The following is a 23,420-nucleotide window of genomic DNA, read 5'->3' on the forward strand; positions in this document are numbered from 1 at the left end:
TCCTTTCATTGTCATACTTTTTAGGAGGAGCCATGTTGGCGTTGATATTTGCTTTTTAAAGGGGTTTTCCCTCAAACAAAAGTTCATTTTAAAAACTGTCTGTGTCTGACCGTGTACAGAACATACCACAGCTCCTGGACAGGGGAGGAAGCAAAAAGACAATACTGACATTACAGCAGGAGATCACAGAGGATACATTTTGTGAGGTAAAATATTTTTTAAAAACAGTCAGTGAAATATTTTACCTCACAAAATGAATCCACTGTGATCCCCTGCTGTAATGTCAGTATTACCTTTTGCTTCCTCCCCTGCCCAGAAGATGTGGTATACTCCATACATGGTGAGACACAGTCAATTTTTAAAATGAACCTTCGTTCGTGGGAAAACCCCTTTAATGTGACCGGCTTCCTCTGCCTGTAGACACGTCATGCATCTGCCCCCGGGATCAGCAGAAATGATTCACTGCACCTGAGCGTAATTCACGCAGGCGTAGTAAATCAGACCGCCGCCATCTTTGTGGAGATAGATAGTGGCGGTCACATTAAAACTGCGCATGCGCTCCTCCTGTACAAAGATGGCGGCAGTCAGTGAATCATTTGGCTAATCCCGGCGGCGGCGTGTTCACGATGGTGTTCTGCTGGTGGTACCGCGCAAGAGGCTGCGTGACTGTGTGAATGTGAGAGTGAGAGAGTGTGTGTGTGTATGTGTGGTGTATACGGCGTATAGAGAGTGTGTGTGTGTGTGGTGCGACGGAGTTCCGCTGGAGGTACCGCGCAATAGGTTGGTACCAGCAGCAGTTTCCATATTGAGACACCCATCACTTGGGTGTCCCAATATGGCAGTAGGTGAACGTCCTCCGCTTGGAATTCTGGGATACGGTGACATCTGGACAGAACAGGAAATTAAAACATTACAAGGCAATTATATAAGTAGATTATGGCTGCATATAGTATCATGCTTTCACCAGAAAATCCTGGACTACATTTAAAAAAAAAAAAAAGTATTTCACAATGGAAACAGTGTAAGGAGGAAGACCAGGGTGCAGGTGCCTGCGTCATGCTGAGTCCGGAACAGCTGAGGATGCCTCCCATGTTGCCTGGGGGAAAGAATAGGGGACAGGACAGGCCCCATGACCCAGGAAGAGGGGGTGTGGCTAAGCCAAGCAGTGAGGAGAAAGCGAGCGAAGAAACAGTAAGTGAGCAGTGAGAGCGGAGGCAGGTGTGCGGCATGCTCTGCAGCGAGAGAGGCAGCGCGGAGCCGTGCTCCAGCAGAACTTCAGCGGGCGCTCCAGTGAGAGTGTGTGTGCGGAGCGCCGTGTGCCCGGCTGTGCAGAGTGCGGTGCTCGTGTGGAGGAGCGGGGGCCGGGTGCAGGATCCTGTGGTGTGCTCCCCAAGACTGATGCACTGTGTTCCAAGTTATTATGCAAATTGGATTTAAGTGTCAAAACGATTTAATTGTTTTGTTTTTCAAATAAACTCATGGATGGCATTGTGTCTCAGGGCTCAATGGATCAATCTTGAAATCAATCTTAAAAACATGTGATAATTAGCTTTCCAGGTGATTCTAATTAAAGGAAAACTACTAAAAAATGATGTTCCACATTATTAAGCAGGCCACAGTTTTCAAGTAACATGGGAAAGAAAGAGGATCTCTCTGCTGCTGAAAAGCATCAAATAGTGCAATGCCTTGGTCAAGGGATGAAAACATTAGATATTTCTTGAAAATTTAAGCGTGATCATCTTACTGTTAAGAGATTTGTGGCTGAATCTGAGCACAGTCGTGTTCGTGCTGATAAAGGCATGATGAGGAAGGTTTCTGCCAGGCAAGTTCATCGGATAAAGAGAGCAGCTGCTAAAAAGCCATTACAAACAACAAAACAGATATTTGAAGCTGCTGGTGCCTCTGGAGTCCCTCGAACCTCAAGGTGTAGGATCCTTCAATGGCTTGCTTTGGTTCATAAACCTACTATTCTGCCACCCCTAAACAGTGTTCACAAGCAGAAACGGTTGTAGTGGGCCCAGACATACATGAAGACTAATTTTCAAACAGTCTTGTTTACTGATGAGTGTCGAGCAACCCTGGATGGTCCAGATGGATGGAGTAGTGGATGATTGGTGGATGGCCACCATGTCCCAACAAGGCTGCAACGTCAGCAAGGATGTGGAGGAGTCATGTTTTGGGCTGGAATCATGGGGAAACAGCTGGTAGGGCCCTTTAAAGTTCCCAAAGATGTGAAAATGATCTCTGCAAAGTATATAGAGTTTCTGACTGACAACTTTCTTCCATGGTATAAAAAGCAGAAACGTGCCTTGAGGAGCAAAATCATCTTCATGCATGACAATGCACCATCTCATGTTGCAAAGAATACCTCTGAGTCACTGGCTGCTATGGGCATAAAAGGAGATAAACTCATGGTGTGGCCACCATCTTCCCCTGACCTCAACCCTATAGAGAACCTTTGGAGTATCATCAAGCAAAAGATCTATGAGGGTGGGAGGCAGTTCACATAAAAGCAGCAGCTCTGGAAGGCGATTCTGACTTCATGCAAAGAAATACAAGCAGAAACTCTCCAAAAACTGACAAGTTCAATGGATGCAAGAATTGTGAAGGTGATATCAAAGAAGGGTACTATGTTACCATGTAACTTGGCCTGTTAGGATGTTTTGGAGTTAAATAGCTTTTTTGTTCAGTGAATGTGACCTCCTAATGCTGCAAATTCAACAAATGAGCATTTTCCGGTCTTTAAAACATATCAAATGTTTAGAAATTCTACTGTGCCTAATAATTTGGAACAGTGCATTTTGAGGTTTTATTCATTTTGGAGATTATACTGTTGTCATTGGGAGGTTTCTTCAATAAAATTCGATGTATACTCTAAAGGGTGATGACTTTTATTAGACTAACTGTCATTTGGACTGACCATTTAGGAAAATCCGAGAAAAATATAATTTGCATAATAATTTGGAACATAGTGTCGACGCGCAGCAGCACCCGTGTTGGTCAGAGTACTCCAAGACAGAGTTGGTTGGGGAAAGCTCCCAGCCACAGAGCACAGATCTGGGACAGCTGTGTGAGAGACTTACTGTGTGAGAGATTTGCTGGTATCGGTGGATGCGCAGAGCAGCCATTCAGGTGACGGCAGCTGTTCAGAGAGAGACATATGCGCTCCGTGACTGTGAGTACAGCGCACGTGCCGCATAGAGAAAGCCGAGTACTGCACAGACATTTGCGGCCTACCTTGCCAGTGACACTTGCTAGTTGGACTGTCAGTGCTGCGACCCTGTTTGCTATGGCCGCACCAACTTAAGGACTATGAGCTCACCGGAAGGTGCCGGAGACCGACCGCTGCCGCCAGAAGTTGTTTGCAGGACCCCATTGGAACTGCACCGTGCCAGCCATTGTTGGCGCCGCTGCCTTCAAAGCTTCAGTTGTAAACTGGGAAGCCTCTGACACATAAGTGATTTAAAGAACTGCCATTATCTTGCTTATTGCTCATTAACTTTGCCTATAGCTTGCCATTGAACTGTTTAACCCTCATTTAACCATTTATCTTCCTGTGAGGAGATAACCCCCTGTTAAATTAAAACTGTTAGATTTGTTAACCCTTGCTCTGCCTTCTGTCTGTCATTGCATCCCGCAACCTGCTTACAACAGCATGGTATGCAAAAGGACACATATACAGTCGCATCTTTACTAATGTTTTCCTTCAACAGGGTAGTTTCACACACATAATTTCTTAAAGCAGATGTTAGCCCTTGGTATGGGCTGCAGTCATACACCTCTAGAGAGTATATGAGACATTCACAGTATGGCCTCCTTCACATGTCCTAGTGATTCTGATACTGGATAAACCAGTACAGGTGAGATCCGTGGTCCATCTATGTGTGTACGTATGTGATATCCTTGTGTTGTCCGTATCAGTGTGCTGTAAGTGTGAAATGCATGGAATGAAAGCATAGAAATTAAAGTGTGTTCTGCATGAAAGATGTTTAAAGATAGAGATAGTAATGAGGAACATAGATAGAGATAGGTCAGTGTGATATACAATCAGTTTTTTGCCTGTGGACTTTTCTGTCTGCTCTGTGTGAGCAGGCCATGTGTGACCTGCGGTAACCTAACTGACTTCACTACTTGCAGAGCGAGAACTTTCTCATGCTGCGAGAGGTGAAATCAGTAAGGTTACCACATTTCACAGGCCATCTCACACAGAGGTTACCATGAGAACCGCCACCTGTGACCTGGGGGAACCCATGCTTTTTTTAAATTTAAAGGGAACCTGCCACCCCCAAAATCGAAGGTGAGCTAAGCCCACCGGCATCAGGGGCTTATCTACAGCATTCTGTAATGCTGTAGATAAGCGCCCGATGTATCCTGAAAGATGAGAAAAAGAGGTTAGATTATACTCACTCAGGGGCGGTCCCCGCTGCGGTCCGGTCCAATAGGCGTCGCGGTCCTGTCCGGGGCCTCCCATCTTCTTACAATGACATCCTCTTCTTGTCTTCATGCTGCGGCTGCGGCGCAGGGGTACTTTGTCTGCCCTGTTGAGGGCAGAGCAAAGTACTGCAGTGCGCAGGCGCCGGGAAAGGTCAGAGAGGCCCAGCGCCTGCGCACTGCAGTACTTTACTCTGCCCTCAACAGGGCAGACAAAGTACGCCTGCGCCAGAGCCGCAGCATGAAGACAAGAAGAGGATGTCATCGTAAGAAGATGGGAGGTCCCGGACCGGACCGCGACGCCCATCGTACTGAGACCGCCGTTGGGTGAGTATGATCTAACCTCTTTCTCATCTTTCAGGATACATCGGGGGCTTATCTACAGCATTCCAGAATGATGTAGATAAGCCCCTGATGCTGGTGGGCTTAGCTCACCTTCGATTTTGGGGGTAACCGGTTCCCTTTAATGCACGCTATTCACAGACAGCGGGTGCTGACTACAACTCTCATTAGCGTCGCCTGGTCTAGCTGATCGCAGAAGACCAGATGAGGATGATGAGTGCTGTATTCAGCACCCGGATGCCTGGGAACAGCACTAACTGTAATGCTTTCCCAGCCGCCGGAGCATTTAATTCAGGGAAGCGTCACATGGATGTCATCCATGTCATCAGTATGCACGTATGCAGCACACGCATTTCGTCCGTGGTGCCATAAAAAAAACGACACGTCTGCGGGATTTTCCCACGAGACACTGCACATGTGAAAAACCTGACTTGTGCACCACCATTGAAAACAATCGGTGTCTGCATGTCCGTATTTGTGGTCCTTAAAAACCAGACCGCATACGGACATAAAAAGCAGACGTGTGAAGGGGCCTAATATGTATTGGTACATAACGGTATTGATTAGTCCATATTCAATATGAATATTAGAGATATTTAGCATATACATCTTTTTTTTACTGAATTATAATGGCTATTAGGTACTCAGCAACTATTTTACCTATCAGTTCTGCTGGCTTATTCGCTCTCTTGTTGATATACGTTTCAAAAGATTCCTTCATGACATTGACAAACTTCTCATTTTTCTGGAAGCAGACATCAATGATATGATCCACCTTATCCTTGAAATCCAGCAACTCCTGCACCATGTCTTTATCTTTTTCTGGATTGACAACTATCGAGCTACCAAAGATCTGTAGAAGAAAATAGAGCATAACATGATAGTCTTATAAGCAGCAAGAATAAAATATTACAAATATAAAATTACATACGGTATAGTTTATGTAGCTGATTTGCATTCCTTTTCCCACCATAAAGAAAAGAGTAGGCTGCTAAAGACAACCCACATCCATATGGCTAATAGGGTTCATTACACGTTTCCACAGAGTAAACCCAATACCTCCCTGGAGAGCTTGGCTTATAATTGAATTTATAAAAATATTTCTTTCTGCACCTTACAGACGCATGGGCTAGGTAAATTGCATGTTTATGACTTCTAGAAAATGGGTGTCCAGCATTGGCGTCTATCTATAACCAACATTGCTTTTACATGATGGCAGACCGTACAGGGCACACAGCCATCCAGTTATGGAAATATACCCAGGTGCATAAATAGATGAAGTGAAGCTCAGCTTTACAATGATGCAAATATGATACAATATTTGGTTTCATACTTTAATGTACTCCCCCCAGTGCTGCAGCAGGATTGACTGACCACCTCTGACCCGACTGAAGAGTTGATACATAAGAGTCAGGTCTGGAACTCTGTTCTCATCCAGCATATTCTTCAGACCTGCGTGTAGAAAACCACGCACAGCTGTTACAGACAAGCCAGGGCACACAGTGTTCATACATCGCTATATACACAAGGGAAGGAATACACTGATGGAATATGGAAAGAGGACCAGTCACCAGGTAGAGAGTGGGCAGTTTTTGATCTTAAATGGTTCTCGCTGCTCCACTGAGCATTCAGTTTTCTGTTTATGATTTCACACATAAAGGCCTTATTATTTAGTGTTAATTTCACTGGCGTTTACCATGGGGGAAATAGGGTAATAATGCTGAGCAGCCAAAAGACCAGCCCCAGAAAAGCCTGTGAGCCCCCATGGTAAAGGCCATAGAAATTAGCACTGAATGAAGACTTAAATCTCTGGAACAGTATGGTGGATTTAATGCAGACTAATAAGGGGAGCAAAAAAAATAAAATTCTGGAAAATACTGGCCCTTTTTGACCTTGTGACACGTCCTCTGGAACCAGTCATGAGATCTACTGACAGCAGGAGCAGAGTAACATACAGGTTCAATTTATAATTAATAGAAATCCCTGCTCATTTTGGGTGTACGAGTCCGAGGGTAGTCTCACTTGGAGACTAACCATCTTCCCTGTACGAGCATGCATTTCAAAATCCAAGTGCAGCAAAATTAGAAAAAAATGAAATTCTTCCTTTATTTTTCTGCTTTTGCTTTTCCAGGGTTTGTTGTACAGTTAAACCTACCTGGCAACATAATTATACAGCTCAGTACGATTACAGTGATACTAAACTTTTATAATTATATTTCTACTGGTTAAAAAAAATAACTTTTTTAATTTTTCCATTGATCGAGTTATGTGATGATTTGTATTTCTGCGTGCCAATCTTTCTTTTTTATTTCTGGGTATACATGACACTTTGATTGCTTTTTATCGCATTTTTGAAGGAAGTTGCAGTGAATAGAAAATGGCAATTTTGATTATTCAATTTTTTCATTTATGACTTTTTCTGTATGAAGCTGTGATGGTGTGATATGCTATGTGGGTATCATTTTTGTGTATATTTATATTTTACTTATTTTCATGGTGTTCTCTTGTAGGATGAGTTGTTATTTGACATCTGATATTCTCCCCAAAGTTCTGTATTGTTATCTCTCCACAGAATCAGTGAATAATGTTGTTTGCTAATATGCTAATGATAAGTTGACCTAGCTTGTTGAAACAATGAGCCCCTGAGACCCACCCCCTTAACATGTGAATGAAGAGAGGGACTTGTAAATATCAGGGAGGTGAGACAGAGATCAGATCCTGTGTGGAACCATGATGTGAAGAGGATATCAGAGAGAGAAAGAAGGGAATACGGACTGTTATAGTCTGTGCTGGATTGTTGGACTTTTATTCTGTAACTGAACTGCATTCGTGTTCTGGAATATTTTATCTTTTGTGTGGTGGATCGTATATGGACCTTTCGTACTTTTGCCTAAATAAAGGTCTTGGGATTGTTCACTTTTCGCTGGCTCTGTTGATTGTGTGGTACCGGAGTAGGACCCCCGTGACAACTGGTGGCAAGCAGCGGGATCAACAGAGTGTAACCTAATGGAGAACCACACAAAGAGTGAGTACAGAAATAGGACAGTATGCAGTTTACAGGAGAGAACCAGAGACCTGGGCCTAAACTACCAGGGATTGACTAAAGAGGCCTTGATTGACCTACTGGTGGGTGCCAGCCCAGCTACCTCCTCCCATATGTCTGAAGGACGAGCACTGGAGACGAGGACCCCACCCCAAAAAGCCAGTGGGTGCTGTGGTACGAAGAAGAGATGGCGGTTCTGGGCCCAGGCGTCTCTCAGGAGTACAAGGAGGAGGCTGCCCGCCGGGCACAGCGGAGACAAGAAGCAATGGAGCTTGAAAGAGGGAGTAACGCAATGTGGTATGCAAACCCAACGATCTGGGAGCCTGTATGGATAACCCGCACAGAGATTAAGCCATTTGATGAGGCTTCCGGAGATGTGGAGGGGTTCTTCAGGACTTTGAGCAGCAGTGTGCTGTGATGGAGGTGCCCCACTCTGGCTGGATGCGTTTGTTAGTGGGACTCCTAAACGGTAGCCTGGCGGAGGCTTACCGAACCATTGACTCAAGCGGAATCGGGATTATAACATTGTAAAGCAGACTATCCTGGATTACCATGCTATCACCCCAGACTCATATAGGGCCAAGCTCCGAGACCTCCCATGCACTACGGGGGGATCGTTTAGGATGTATGCACATAAGATGTCCCAGGCATGTCGGAGATGGCTGGAAGCAGAAAACGCCTTTACTGTGGAAGATGTTATACAGGCGTTCCTTATAGAACAATTTCTTGCCAAGTGCCCCGCAGAGGTACGGGAATGGGTCTGGGAGCGCACGCCGTGCACCGTGGATAGAGCTGCAGCCCTGGCCGATGAAGCCCTTACTATCTGACCGCAATGGAGGAGGCTTCTGGACAATGAACCATGGCCTTCTCCCGCGCCCCGTTCCCCTCTGATTATATCTGCCCCTCCACCCAGCCGCAGGCCGATGACAATCACAGCTCACAATCCTGGGCCCCAGCAGTTCCGACCATGACCTGGGGGTATCACAGAGAGGAGATGTTACGGGTGTGGGCAACCTGGACATTTGCAGTCTGGCTGTCCCTCAAGGATCCGGAGGGAGCCCCACGCAGCCCCACCTCGTCCAGTGCATCTTGTGCACTCCATCCCGCCTAAGGAAGAGCTACCACCACCCCTACCAGAGTGGACCACTGACCACGGCACCATAGATACCCCTCCTGGAGTATACCGCCTCCGGCCTTTGTCCATCAGAAATACAGAGCAACGGCATTGCCACCTGCAGGATGTCTTAATTGATGAATACAAAGTGTCGGGATTTAGAGACACGGAGGCATTCCTGACTATCGCTGACCCCCGTGTGGTTCGACCCGAGGCATTTCACCAGGGCCCGGGAATTCCCATTGTCCTGGTGGGGGGTGTCCGCAAATATATACAGCGAGCTTTGGTACGTTTGGATTTTGGTTTTGGAGAAAAACTGTGTTGGATTGGCGTTATGGGAGGACCTCCTGCAGATAGTCTCCAATGACATTGGGGAGTTGCAAAGTCATTTTGTGGGAGCAGAAGATCCGTGGGCCTCTCCTTCTTCTGAAAGAACAATTGGAGGGAGATATCGCAGATACCGCAATGCCCATCATTCCCTACGTTCTAGAGTTCAGAGGCTGTCTCACCCAGCTAGCTACCTTGGCTAATAAACATCAGCGAACGGCTCAGTCCAGTCAAAAAGCCTGGTATGACCATAAAGCCAGGACCCGGGAATTTATGGTTAACAAGTGCTCATGATTATTGCAACCCCTGCCACTGTACAAGGAACTATAAACAGTGGAGCAAAGTGGACTAAAGTTAGCAGGCCAGAGGTCTGTGTAGACCTAATGGCGTGCTTACTTATTATGAGGGGGGAGAGGTTGTGATGATGTGATATGCTATGTGGGTATCATTTCTGTGTATATTTATATTTTACTTATTTTCATGGTGTTCTCTTGTAGGATGAGTTGTTATTTGCCATCTGATATTCTCCCCACAGTTCTGTATTATTATCTCTCCACAGAGTCAGTGAATAATGTTGTTTGCTAATATGCTAATGACATGTCGACCTAGCTTGTTGAAACAATGAGCCCCTGAGACCCACCCCCCTAACCTGTGAATGAGGAGAGGAATATTTTATCCTTTGTGTGGTGGATTGTATATGGACCTTTCATACTTTTGCCTAAATAAAGGTCTTGGGATTGTTCACTCTTCGCTGGCTCTGTTGATGTGTGGTACCGGAGTCGGACCCCCGTGACAGAAGCCATTAATATTTTATTTTTGTAGATTGGATTTTTAGATTGGACACAGTGATACCAAATATGTTTATTTAATTCTTTTAATATTCTTATTTATGGTATGGTTCAAACACTTATTTTTATTAAAGGGGTTGTCCACTACTCGGGACAACTCCTTCTCAATCCCTAGGTTTCCCCCTTATAAAGGTATAGCACCTATACTCACCTCCGATGCAGTACCAGCGGTGTCAGCACTGGCTCTCCTGGTGATTGCATGACATTGTTATGTCATGCGATCCCTGTGGCCAATCAGCACTGGCTCTCCTGGTGATTGCATGACATTGTTATGTCATGCGATCCCTGTGGCCAATCAGCACTGGCTTCACTGTTGTGAATTCTGTTCTTGGGCTCCCTCCGGTGGTTATAAGTGGTAGCGCTGCTATCTGTCCTTCACAGCAGTTATCAGGTGTGTCCACTCTGGACTGGGCTATTTAGTCTGGCCTCACCCTTTGGTCAGTGCCAGTTGTCCATCGTATTCTGGAGGATTCACATCCCTTCATGGTTTCTCCTGCTTCCTGGTCTTTTCACCAAGATAAGTTCTGCTGGTTTGCAGCCCACATGTTGTGGGCCTCATTGTTCAGTGCATTTCATGTTTTTTCTTGTCCAGCTTAATCTGAGTAAGGATTTATGCAGTCAAGCTGGAATCTCTGGAGAGGCAGATATACCCTCCATATCTTTAGTTAGATGTGGAGATTTTTGTATTTTCTGTGGTGGATATTTCCTAGTATTTTAATACTGACCGCATAGTTCTCTGTCCTATCTTTCCTATTTAGCTAGATTGGCCTCCTTTGCTAAATCCTGTTTTCAGCCGGTGTATGTTTTTTCCTCTCCTCTCACAGTCAATATTTGTGGGGGGCTGCCTATCCTTTGGGAATTTTCTCTGAGGCGAGATAGTTTTCCCTTTTCTATCTATAGGGTTAATTAGTCCTCCGGCTGTGTCGAGGTGTCTAGGATCAGTAGGTACATCCCACGGCTACTTCTAGTTGCGGTGTTAAGTTCAGGGTCCGCGGTCAGTATAGATACCACCTTCTCCAGAGTACGTCCAATGCTGCTCCTGGGCCACCAGATCATAACACTTCACTCTCCCTGCCTTTGGACAAATCACACTCATACGAAGGACGTGAGAGCTGCTGGGGCAGCCATGCTCGTGTTTCGGTGCGATGGGCATTGCAAAGGACGCCCCACTGGCCCTGCACCACATAACTGACATTGTCAGAGCATTTAACTAGTTAAACACTGTTCTTCCACATGGACAAAACTGTATTTGCTACAGCTGTCACATGACACTGTTTATGTAGCTTGAGCGACAGGGGACACAATGCAGAGTCTGAAGAAACAATGCCGATACAGGTGGTAAGTATAAATATATATTTTTTTATTTTATGTTGTACCCTATGATTACTCATAAAGGGTTGTCTAGTTATGGACAACTCCTTTAAGAATCTTCAAATCTCTCCCAACAACTAGCTTCTGCCATTACTCTTGTCAAAGGGATGTGCCTCTACAATGACAGCACTGACAGGAGATTGTCAGACTGTGTTAGGACACATCTCCCCTGGAAATAACCAGTTTATAAACCTACTTATAAACCTAATTTACAAATTTCACACCCGCCGTCACCTGAAAGTCTTGGCTGATTGGATTTTTTGTACATAATAATGCACTAGATAAAATCCTAAAACTATTCCATATAACCCTCTTCATTAAAAATACTGCAACCAAAAGATAAATTAAAGCATAAGCACTTCATGAACGTGATGTCTACATATTGGATGTAAAGACTTCCTCACATTATCGGCTTGTGGAATCTATTTCCACTAGTGTTGTGAGGCCAGGGCCGAGTCTACACTTTATCTCTCACTGTATGTGAAATAGCTGTTCATAGGAATGCACTGTAGCTTGCAAGAAGCTACATGATCGCTTGCCCCAGGCAAACAAGTTTTGAGCATTGCAATTCCCGAACAATTGTGAGGAAATAGGCACTTATAAGAAAATTATAGAGGTTGTTTGGTGAAAACAAGCATGAATAGGTACGTGTTATCACTGGCAAGAATGGTGATAGGGTGGGGCACACTAGGAATTTGCCTAGGGCCCCCACTTCCCCAGCCAGTTGCATGCCGCTAATAAGGGCAGACCACGAAGTTGCCATGGGGCCCGTGAGTCATGGGTGCTGGTGACAGATGCGCCCACCCCCCTGTGCCTGGCATCACACATTCAACTGTGTCAGCATCCTATATGCCAATACAGTTGAAAGCAATGATGGAAGAGGGAGCGTCAGGTGACACTCCCCTCTCCCATCATTCCCTCTGTGCATCTGACATCTCAGGCAGCGGGTGCAATGACATTGCTTCATCGCACAATGCTCTGTTGGTCAGTGGAGCTGCTGAGATGCGTTGCAGAAATCGGATCAGCGGGAAAGCAAGGAGAGGCGACTATGGGGTGGCCATAATACTGCAGAACTATAAGATGTGCATTATACTATATGTACTATATGGGGGCTGCATTGTACTCTATCAAGGACTATGGGGTGCATTATACTGTATGGAGGACCATAGGGAGTGCATTATACTCTATTGAGGACTATAGGGAGTGCATTATACTATATAAAGGACTATAAGGTTCATTATACGATGAGAAATTCATTGTACTATATGGAGGATTATGAGAGGTGCATTATATAATATGGAGGACTATAGGGTGCATTATACTGAATAGAGGACTATGGGGAGTGTATTATACCTTAAGGAGGACTATGTGGAGTGCATTATACTACAGGGTGGGCCATGTATATGGATACACCTAAATAAAATGGGAATGGTTGGTGATATCAACTTCCTGTTTGTGTCACATTAGTATATGGGAGGGGGAAAACTTTTCAAGATGGGTGGTGACCATGGCGGCCATTTTGAAGTTGTCCATTTTGGATCCAACTTTATTTTTTCCAATGGGAAGAGGGTCATGTGACACATCAAACTTATTGAAAATTTTACAAGAAAACAATGGTGTGCTTGGTTTTAACATAACTTTATTCTTTCATGAGTTATTTACAAGTTTCTCTTTGTTTACAGCCATTGATATGTCACAGAGGTTAACATGTGAGGAGTGGATAGAAATTGTGTTAATCTCTGGTGAACACAGTACCCGGGTCATTGCAGCAGATTTCAATGCAAGACACCCTACGCAAGAAAACTGTAACCATTCCCATGTTATTTAGGTATATCCATATAAATGGCCCACACAAAAAAGTTTGCCTCTGCACTGAACATAATGTTCTGTGTAAACAGAGTCCTGTTCCAAGTTTTGTTTTGCCCATTCTGCAAATTCAGCGCGCCGATCTGGGTCACCCTCGTTGAGATGCTGCAGCAGCTGGATTTTGTAAGGGTGCTATTTGTGAGTAGCTAATATCCACTGAAGGAATGTTCGACTGATGCCAGATCGGCACAATTTCTTAATCCAGAATGGGGACACTAAGATTCCCCCTTCCCACCTTATTCTGGATATTTTTATCTATTTTATGGCTAGGACTTTGAGAACACAGAGCACTGGGTGGTTCAGGAAGTCTTCATCCACAGACATAATGACGTCTGTGGATCAGACCACAAAAACCACAGGAACTCAACTTGTCTACGTGCCAGGCAAATAGGTATGGATAGGAGAAACACTGCGGATATTAAACAGTATGTATATATATATATATATATATATATATATATATATATATATATATATATATATATATAATTAATGAATACCCACTGTACACAGCTAAAACAACAGTTCCAAAAGAGAAATTACCTTTTTGTAAGATGGCAACCAAGTGTTCTCCTAGTAGTTGTTTCTCCACACAAGCGATCAAAGGTTTACTGCACGATGAAATATACAACATTACTTCGTGAAGCATTTGCAAATGCCAGCAGTTATAAATATAGCAAATCAGTGCCAAAACCTCAACATGTGTAACCTTGAGGAACTCTTCTGGTCTGAAGAAGATATAATAAGCTTAAAGGTGTTATCGATCTTCAGGCCGAACAAGCATACAGACTGGTGATGCTAGAAAATAATAGAAAACGAGTACCTACGTGTGGATATCCCTTCTGCTTCAGTACCGTCTCTCCGCTGCTTCCTAGAGTTCATTGTCGGCAGGGTTGCAGTGGTGGCATCCCCGCAATCACATCACTGCACTCAGCAATATTGGGCATTTTGCCTCAGCAATGTCAGTAATTGGCCTGCATTCATCAGTGGTGTCCCATCTACAACAAGTGTCCGCAGCAGCCATGTCAAGAAAAAACTCACCAGAGTGGCAATGGGGCGGCAGGAGATTCCTGGAGTAAAGTACTAGTTATTTTATTATTTTAAAGCATAATCAGCCTGCAGACCCGTATTGGGTAAAAATGAACAACCCTTTGAAGGGAAGCTGTCAGCAGGATTGTGCAAAGTAACCTACATATGTCAGGTCGGCGCCGTTATACTGATCAAAATGGTTCCTGGGTGATGAAATCCTTCTTGTGGTTGTGTAATCTTTATATACAGTTTTGTGTTAATGATATGCTCGTGCCCGGGGGCGGCTTCATGTGGTGCTCTGATGAGGTATTCATCTGCATGGCTTCTGACAGGTCACTGATCCCTCGGTCACCTGCCCCCTAGTTCATATAATGAAAATATAATTTTACTTATAATTTTAAAATATAATTTTATAGTAGTATATACATACTACAATAAGAATAAAAAACCTTCTACAGGCAGGTGCCGGCCGTGGCACCTGCGCTGCATAATAATCGCATGTGTACTGTACATATAATTATTATGGTTGAGGTTATCCTAATATTAAAAGAAAAAAAATCATTTTGAAAATGGAGCCTGCTGCGTCTGCACAGTAGCAGCTATTGGTGTTTATAGATGATCCGATAGCTGCTACTGCGCTTATGCCGCTGGCGCCATCTTGGAGGAGTAAATTTTTTCCTTCTCTAGCAAGATGTCGCCGCCAGCACAAGCACAGTAGCAGCTATCGGATCATCTATAAACACCAATAGCTGCTACTGTGCAGACGCAGAAGGTGCCATTTTCAAAAGGATTAAAAAAAATAAATAAATAAATAACAGGATAACCCCAACCATAATAATTATATGCACAGTACACATGCGATTATGCTGCAGCGCAGGTGCCAAGGCCAGCACCTGCCTGGCAAAGGTTTTTTCAGTATGTGTATATATAATATTCATTATGTAAACTAGGGGGCCGGTAACTGAGGGATCAGTGACCGGTCAGAAGCCATACACATCAATAGCTAATCAGAGCACGACATGAAGACCCCCACAGGCCGCACCGGAGCACAAGCAAAGATTAATAAACAACCGTAGGACAGACTTGATCAACCATGTATCATATTAGTCAGTGTAATGATGCTGACCTGACACTGTCTGTAGGTTACTGGGCACAATCCTGCTGACAGGTTCCTTTTAAAGTTAGATTTGTTCCTATTTTTTCAATTGGTCTCAATGACGTTGTAATTATAGTGATTTAGTATTCCCCAGGTTACAGTCATATTATTCCATTTTACCAATATTACTCTAAACACTACGCCAGGGTGGCTGTAGGTAAAAAGATGCCACATCTGACCATGGCCTAAGTGCTAATATATAAGGCTTGCCTTTTCTGGATGTTTTCCATTGGTTGAAGATACCAAACCAAATTTACTTGATTCTTTATTCATTTTTCAGCCAAGTAAAATAAAATTTAAAAAAACACAACAAGGTACAGAATGTTTGACGTAACCAAACTTTTATCTTGAGTGTACATTTCCACAATTGTATTGGGTCAATATTAGCACAGTACTGCAGCTCAAAGGGGCAATTTGATAACCTATTAATGTGAATTTGGCCCTGAAGAGAAATTATTCTAGAAGCATGTAGATGAAAGATGAGTAAATCATCCAGTGGCCTATGAATGTCCATTTCTCTGCACTAGCTGCTGCACCAGGACATCAATGGGTCATCTATGTAATGCACCGAAGAGGAGAGCCTACAGCTAACAAGTGATCTCCTCTATGTATCCTAAGGGGATATGAACTGGAGGAATCTAACACGGGCAACAATTTTAAAAATATGACAATACTTTACTTACTGCGTCCCATGGTCCAAATATGTGATGACCCGGTCAACCTCTTCTTCTAAACGCCTATTCACATGATGTAAATATTCAGGTATCTAGTAATAGAAAAAACAGCATGAAAGTAAACCAAAGATTAGAAGATATGGCAAGTTATGCTAGCGAAGTATATTTACACACGGACACCCTAGCTTGTTTCATAGCTGCAGCTATATACTGTTTCATAACACTATCCAAAGCTGCTCTGCAGGTCCAATAGGGTCAGCGCTACCAAGTCTGTCTCATCACTACATATCGCTTATTGGGCACTATGTAGGCAGCAAAACAGATGATGGAAATGGTTCTAAATGGTTTCTTTATGATCAGGTAACTATTTTGCTCTTGTTAGATTGCCCAGTGCCACTACCTGTGACATCGGCTTCTCTTTGAAGGGGCTGTCAGATATTAAAGAGGATATCCAGGACATTAAAAAAGGCATGTATTTGCTAACAAAGGCAACTACCCATCTGTTGCACCCAGCGCCTGGCATTGACAGCTCCTGCCAGAGATTCAGCAACTCGCTGTCAACAGAGCAGCAGTTTCTCTTCCTGTTGACAGGCCGGTACTACTAGTGTCATGCTGAGTGAGAGCAAACTTCCCCCAATTTGGCAGTAGAGATCGGCTGTCAATCAGCATGACGCCACTAGTCCTGCCCTGTCAACAGGAAGAGAAACTGCTGCTCTGTTGCTGAATATCTGGCAGGAGCAGTCAATGACCAGCGCTGGGTACAACAGGCAGATAGTTGCCTCTGTTAGCAACTACATGCCTTTTTTTAAAGTACCAGATATCCCTTTTAATCCCTTTTTGTTAGAAAGGGATTGCCTGATCATAAGGTATCTTTACCATAATGAATAGGAGGTCCACGTAAAACACAATGTGCTGCATCTTAAAGATACAGGACCCTCCACTTTGGCAATGTGGTTCCAGATGGAGGAGCACATGTGTTAATGAAAAACTCTCTACTAGTGAGTAATATAACACACTATATGGTCAGTCCCTAAACAGAAGCTTAAGTCATATTGGTTCAGAGACTTCTGGAAATCAGACCTGAAAGCAATTTTTAATTGTACAGAGGCACTTTATAAAGGAAGCTGGTTTATAGCTAGCCATACTTACCTCTCTCTCTTGCATTAACCTCTGCCCCTCAGATGCATACAAGCAATTTGTTTCTTCCAAAAATCTTCCTTCAAAACAATCTTTGTACACCTGTACAAATCAGATAAAATAGTGAGAGGCACACAAACACGTCCTACAACAAAATAAAGTATGGTCTTACATGAAGTATTAAAAATGTCCCTATTACTGTCAGTTTATGCTTGTGTCATTGATTTTCAGCTGACAGGCCACACTAGCAATGCTCATGTACACCTTAGATAGTTTTCAACATACATCTACATGAAGATTTGTGCACCTCTTTAGGAATCAGGAGCGTCTGACTCCAGCATGTCCCCTCATCAAGACCGATATAAACAATGCCGGGCTTGATCAATTTGGCCCTTAATTTTAATCTAATGCATAGTTTTGCTGGGTGAGGATTAGGAGGCCTAGATTTCAGTTATCCCTAGGACATGGTGCAAAGCCAACCTGACTGTCTACAATTTTGTCTTCCAAAGACTGATTCCTCTATTTAAGACACATACTTGTAGGTCAGACAGCATGCCAAGCAAACTTCTCATCAGGCTTCTGTCCACTGCCTCTCCAGAGCGCTCTTTCTCAATCAGGAGGAGGATGCCATCTATCGTTTTTGTCTGAACCAACTTATCACTTACAACATGACAGCGAAATAACTCCAAACCCATATCCCTGCAAGAAAAAGGAACAAAAGCAAAGGAATGACTTTCTAATGAGTGACTTATGACTCAAGCCATCCACACTGCAGAAGATGACAATCACACTAATTTCGACGTTGAGTGTAAAGTCAGCGCGTTTGCCAAATGGTTTCTTAATAGTACATAGAGACAATCAGTTCTGTGTTGAGCAGCTGGTCATATAGTACCATGGCACGGGGTGACGCCACCAAGCATTGAGTCCACACAGAGCAGAGGACAGGGGTGCTTTGGGGTAGTTTTAGCAATATCACGGTAAGGATCTTTACCGTTTATTGAACAAAAGATTTGATTTTCAATGGTAGAAGAATTCAAAGTATAAGCAGTCATCCAGTGATAGTCAATAAAGGGGTTGTGTTATGAGAGATGAGCCCATCGGGATGCAGCCTGCTCCCACCACCCCCAAACAGCGGCTTTTGCTGGGGAAAGCCTTATTAAGACTGTAAGATGACATGGTGACCATACAGAAGAAATACGGTCTGTGTACACCTTGGGTGGTCAGAATGGATGCTGATGGAGAATAGCAATCTGTAGGTGGTCTGATATTAGGCAGGTGAGCCAAGGAGCAGGTTACACAGACACTTACCATATAGAAGGAAGCATAGAGTTTTGTAGGACGTAGGTTCGATCCAAGAATAGGAAAATGCTTCGGATCATGATCTAAAGAATGGAAGAAAGATCGTTTTCAATCTTTTTCGTGTACAGAAAACCATATTTATTGGGGTTGTAGTATCACAGAAAAAGCCTAAATCTGATAGAAGGGACGCTTGAGTTAGAAAAGTATAACTAATTATATCTCACTATCATATGTACCTTTTTAGGTTTATAGAAAAAAAAATGGTGGCTCATTTTATGATGTCAGTTTTGCATAATATAAACTACTTTCTGTCCAGTGTCAGTAAGTTCCTCTCTATTTGCACCCATCAGTGGTGGGAGCAGGGTTGGACTAGTAGCACAAGACATCTAGTCCTGTAGGGATAATCTCTGGCTGATAAAACACTGATTTTAGAGAAAGAGCAACAGCATAAAAAGTGACACATCCCTAGATTCAGGCTTTCAGCCCCTATCTCATGCTGCTCTAAGATTACATAGTAAAATACAGCTGACAGATTACCTTTAACGAGTTCATCTCATGATTTGTTTTCAAGAGCAGAGCCCCCCACCTTTCTGCTTGTCAGAATACACTACTGAATGACTGACAATATGAACTAGCATTATGGCTGCACGGCTGACCTGAACAGTAAGGCCACGTGCACATGTTGTGTTTTTTCCATGCAGATTTGACACAAAAACCTGACAGGTATCCTGATGGCAGAAAAGTGAATGAGAATCCTGAAGTCTCATGCACATGTTCCTAATTTGAGACCTGCAGATTTGGTGCAGATGCTCCTGCAGCATGTCAATTCTTTCAGCATTTTTTCACCCATTGACTTCAAGTCAGTCAACACTGCTATAAAAATGTAGGTCTAAAAATGATTGCCGATTTGCTCTGTGTTTGCTGCTTTTGTGTAGCCTTTTTGCTTGTGTTTTCAGACAGCAGTGAATGCTATAAAGATGGATAATATCACAAAAAAAAATCTGTATATATTATAAAATAGAGGTTACCATTTGTACTGCATCGCATTATTCCCGGTGTCCCTCAATCTTCAGCACCTTTTCTGAGTTTTTACTTGTCTTTAATACACATTACTTCATAAAATATATATTTTTATAATTGACATGTGTTCACTTCTCATTTGTTGCTGACCAGTATGTGCTCGGTATTTGGTTTTATTACAGAGATCGATAATAATAACCTATTTGGCCTCAATGTCAATATGAGAGTCAAATGCCCCCTGGGCGTCCCTGGGGCACATTCATATGGTAACTATTCTTCTGCATGGTGCTCAGGTGTATTAAACATATTATGGTTTTGTGTGGTTGTTATTTGATTTTGCACCTTGGTCTGCTCATGTGTTTGTACCGGCTTAGTTCTCCCCTTGTGAGATTCACATACTGTCACACCGTGGAGCATTATTTGCACCCAGCCCATTTACTTTCTTTTGTTTTTATACATACGTTTGTCTATTTACTCTATGCATCACACTACCATCCATTGCTTAAATGGTATTTATTCTATGTGTGTACAGGGCTGCCACCAGGAATTTCAGGGCCCCACCCTGGCAACATTTTTGGGCCCCCTTGAAACTCCGCCCAGGCTCCACCCCAGCTCTGCCTCCAACCTTCCACAGTCCCATCACCCACTCTTTGAAAAACTCCACATCTGCATCCGTCTTCTCCAATCACACATTATCAGTTCCCATCAATCACACATTATCAGTTCCCATCAATCACACATTATCAGTTCCCATCGTACTCCAGATCACATACATAGCCAGCAGCTTTTGTTTTTGCTAAAAGATTTTTTTTTAACCCGCCAACACGACAAGGTAGACTCTTTTGGCTGGGCCCTACTCTACTCTAACCCATTAAATATTTGTTAAAATATCCAATACTCTTTTTAGGTATATTTTTATTTATGTTTCTTTAAGGGAATGTATCACATACAATTTTAAAATGAACAATAAAACCATATACAAGGGCAAATACTCACTCCGTGACCACACCACATCTTACCACCATACAGTGACCGAATAATACCACATAAAGGGACAAATAAAGGCCACACCATGGCCGAACCACATAATACCACCACATAGTGACCAAATAATACCACATACAAGGAACAAATACCACCACACCATTACCAGATCACATATTACCACCACAAGCGACCGAATAATACCACATACAAGGGACAAATACTGCCATACCATGGTCCAACCACATATTACTACCATGAAGTGACCGAATACAATAATGAACATTAATAAAAAAAAAATACTAATTTTACCATAAGAGCCATTATACACAGGAGCTTTGTATATGGTACACAGTGTATAGTGTCAGTGTACACATAATAGTGATCACTGGTGATGTTATACATAGGAGCTCTGTATATAGTGTCAGTGTACAGGTAATACAGAGATCACCAGTGACATTATACACAGGAGCTCTGTATATAGTGTCACTGTTGCACAGATAATACAGTGATCATCGGTGACATTATACACAGGAGCTCTGTATATACTGCCAGTGTACAGGTCATATAGGGATCACCAGTGACATTATACACAGGAGCACTGTATACAGTATACAGTGTATAGTGTCAGTGTACAGGTATCACACTGACTTTTTCCAGCCAAGACTCGTCTTTGCAGAATATAAGTTACCTAGAGCACATTTCCCAATTTTTCCCCAACCTCTACACTACGCCAGATGAAGAAAAAAGCGACCATGTCAACCTGCACAATGACAGGACCTCTCCTCCCCTACACTGAAAACAGTATCCTCAAAAATAATATCCTTTAATTAGCCCCTACAGTAAAAATATCCTACACTCTGGACCCCACGTGTCCTCCCATTCTGCCTCATGTCTCTCCATATTGCCCCCATAGTAATCCATAATAGTATAATGCATCCCATAGTCATCTATAGTAGTAAAATGCACCCCAATGTCATATATAGTAGTTAGTGATGAGCGAGTGTACACATGTGGCCTGAGTACATGTGGGGGTTGCTTGGTTGCTAGGGAATCCCCACATGTAATCAAGCTGGCTAGTAGCTGTAAATAATTCAGCTGCGGCGATGAAAACTAAATCTCGGAAAACCCGAGCAACGAGTACACTCGCTCATCACTAACAGTAATATAATGCAGCTCAATAGTAGTATAATATGCAGCCCCATAGCAGTATAATGCACCCCCATGCTGTGGCTTTTGCAAAAAAAAAAGTTTCTCCTTACCTGGTCGAGGTCCAACGGTGTCCTCCGCTACGATTCAGCTGAGGCGCGTACCATCGTTCCGGCGTATAACAGTGACGGCATGTGATTGGCTGGCGGCTGTTAACAGTTGCTGTGCGGGAGGAATCCCCCACACAGCAACAGATTTTAGCTGATCATGCCTGAGGGCGCACGATTAGTTACTGAAGAGGCAGCATCCTTCCGCTGGGGCCCGTTGAGCAGAAGAGAAGGGGCCCCCTCTGCTCACCGGACCCCATATGCCAGTAATGCCCTGATGGCGGCCCTGCGTGTGTATACCTTTCCATCTTATATTTACGTATTTATGTGGTGGTTTTATATTGTGTCCTGGGTCTCTTTTTTGCATCCTACACATTCCCCTATTTTCTCTTTTTAAATGATTTTTATTATTTATAACCCTTTTAATAACCAGGGACTTTCCCAGGGTGATAATATCAGCTCACAGATGTCTGCCATGTCGTTTATTTTTTTTTATTTAATCACAAAAATCTGTCCAATAAGTCACACATGGTGCCTTTTTATAATATGTTGGGGTGTGTTCAATGATATGTCTGTCTATCTGTTTAGGTTTATAATCTATCTCTATAGCATTCACTGTGGTCCAAAAATGCTACATCCAAATTCTCTTTGTGTGAACACAGCCTAAAGCTGTGAACAGAAGCAGCTTTGTCTCTGCAGCAGTGACACTGAGGCTGGCTGGATCAAGAGCTGTGCACTCCAGCGACTCCAAACAGCTTCAGAGCAGCAGTAATAACCTCTATAGAAAAGAGCTGGAAAGCTGTGCACTCTTTGCCTTGGGAACTGGCCTCCTCTGATAGACCGCAGAGGCGGCTGGTAACCTAGGCAATGATCAGTAACAATAAAATGAAAAATTCTGCCATTCTTGAAATTGCAAAGTTGCTTGTTTTTATAAATCGTTTGCAAACTTTTAAAGTATATGGACACCTTGGAAGCAATCGGTTTTACTTGAATGCATTTTTTTTGCAACTGGACTTCAATAAACTCTTTGAACCGTTGTGGTCAAAGTTTTGGAGTTTTGTACCTTTGTTTGTTTTAACCAAATCAATTTTTCCAATTGAGTCTTTTCTAAACTTATATTACATAAGCTGGCCCATTTCGTTTTTATTCGTTTGCAATTGTGGGTGCGACTTAGGGTTACACTTGATTGATCATTTACAACTTTTCAAAGTCACAATAATTGTTGCAAATGTACTCCAGTACCCCCCTATGGAGTGAATTTATGTATTGCAGGAATTTTTTTAGTAATTTTTCCAACATTTTGAACAAAATGGGCAAACATGTTACAGGACAGAAATAAAGACTATTTATGGCATTGCACACAATTCATGAACTGAGTGCGTCATTTTTATAAATATGGTGCAATAAATGTCAGTGAATACAGACAAAAGCACAAACTGATTTATTGGGCCCTTTATGTTTTACAGAACATAGATAGATCGCTGCAAAAGGAGTTAATCGTGATTCGGTCAAGGAACTTGTAC

The 23,420-nt window shown here is 43.1% G+C and overlaps 1 protein-coding gene across 1 annotated transcript in view; it reads right to left on the minus strand.

The window, feature by feature from the left end:
• The window catches only part of CUL4A (cullin 4A), a 97,969-nt gene that overhangs the window by 47,804 nt on the left and 26,745 nt on the right, over nucleotides 1-23,420 (minus strand). The window contains exons 6-12 of the mRNA XM_077296966.1: nucleotides 18,647-18,720; nucleotides 17,875-18,037; nucleotides 17,351-17,440; nucleotides 16,211-16,293; nucleotides 13,886-13,953; nucleotides 6,107-6,225; nucleotides 5,434-5,626 (exon numbers count right to left, since the gene is read on the minus strand). Of these exons, the coding sequence (XP_077153081.1) occupies nucleotides 5,434-5,626; nucleotides 6,107-6,225; nucleotides 13,886-13,953; nucleotides 16,211-16,293; nucleotides 17,351-17,440; nucleotides 17,875-18,037; nucleotides 18,647-18,720 (790 nt within the window). The remainder of the gene's footprint in view (nucleotides 1-5,433; nucleotides 5,627-6,106; nucleotides 6,226-13,885; nucleotides 13,954-16,210; nucleotides 16,294-17,350; nucleotides 17,441-17,874; nucleotides 18,038-18,646; nucleotides 18,721-23,420) is intronic.

Source organism: Ranitomeya variabilis, chromosome 3 (assembly GCF_051348905.1).
Source record: "Ranitomeya variabilis isolate aRanVar5 chromosome 3, aRanVar5.hap1, whole genome shotgun sequence".
NCBI classification, from domain to species: domain Eukaryota; kingdom Metazoa; phylum Chordata; class Amphibia; order Anura; family Dendrobatidae; genus Ranitomeya; species Ranitomeya variabilis.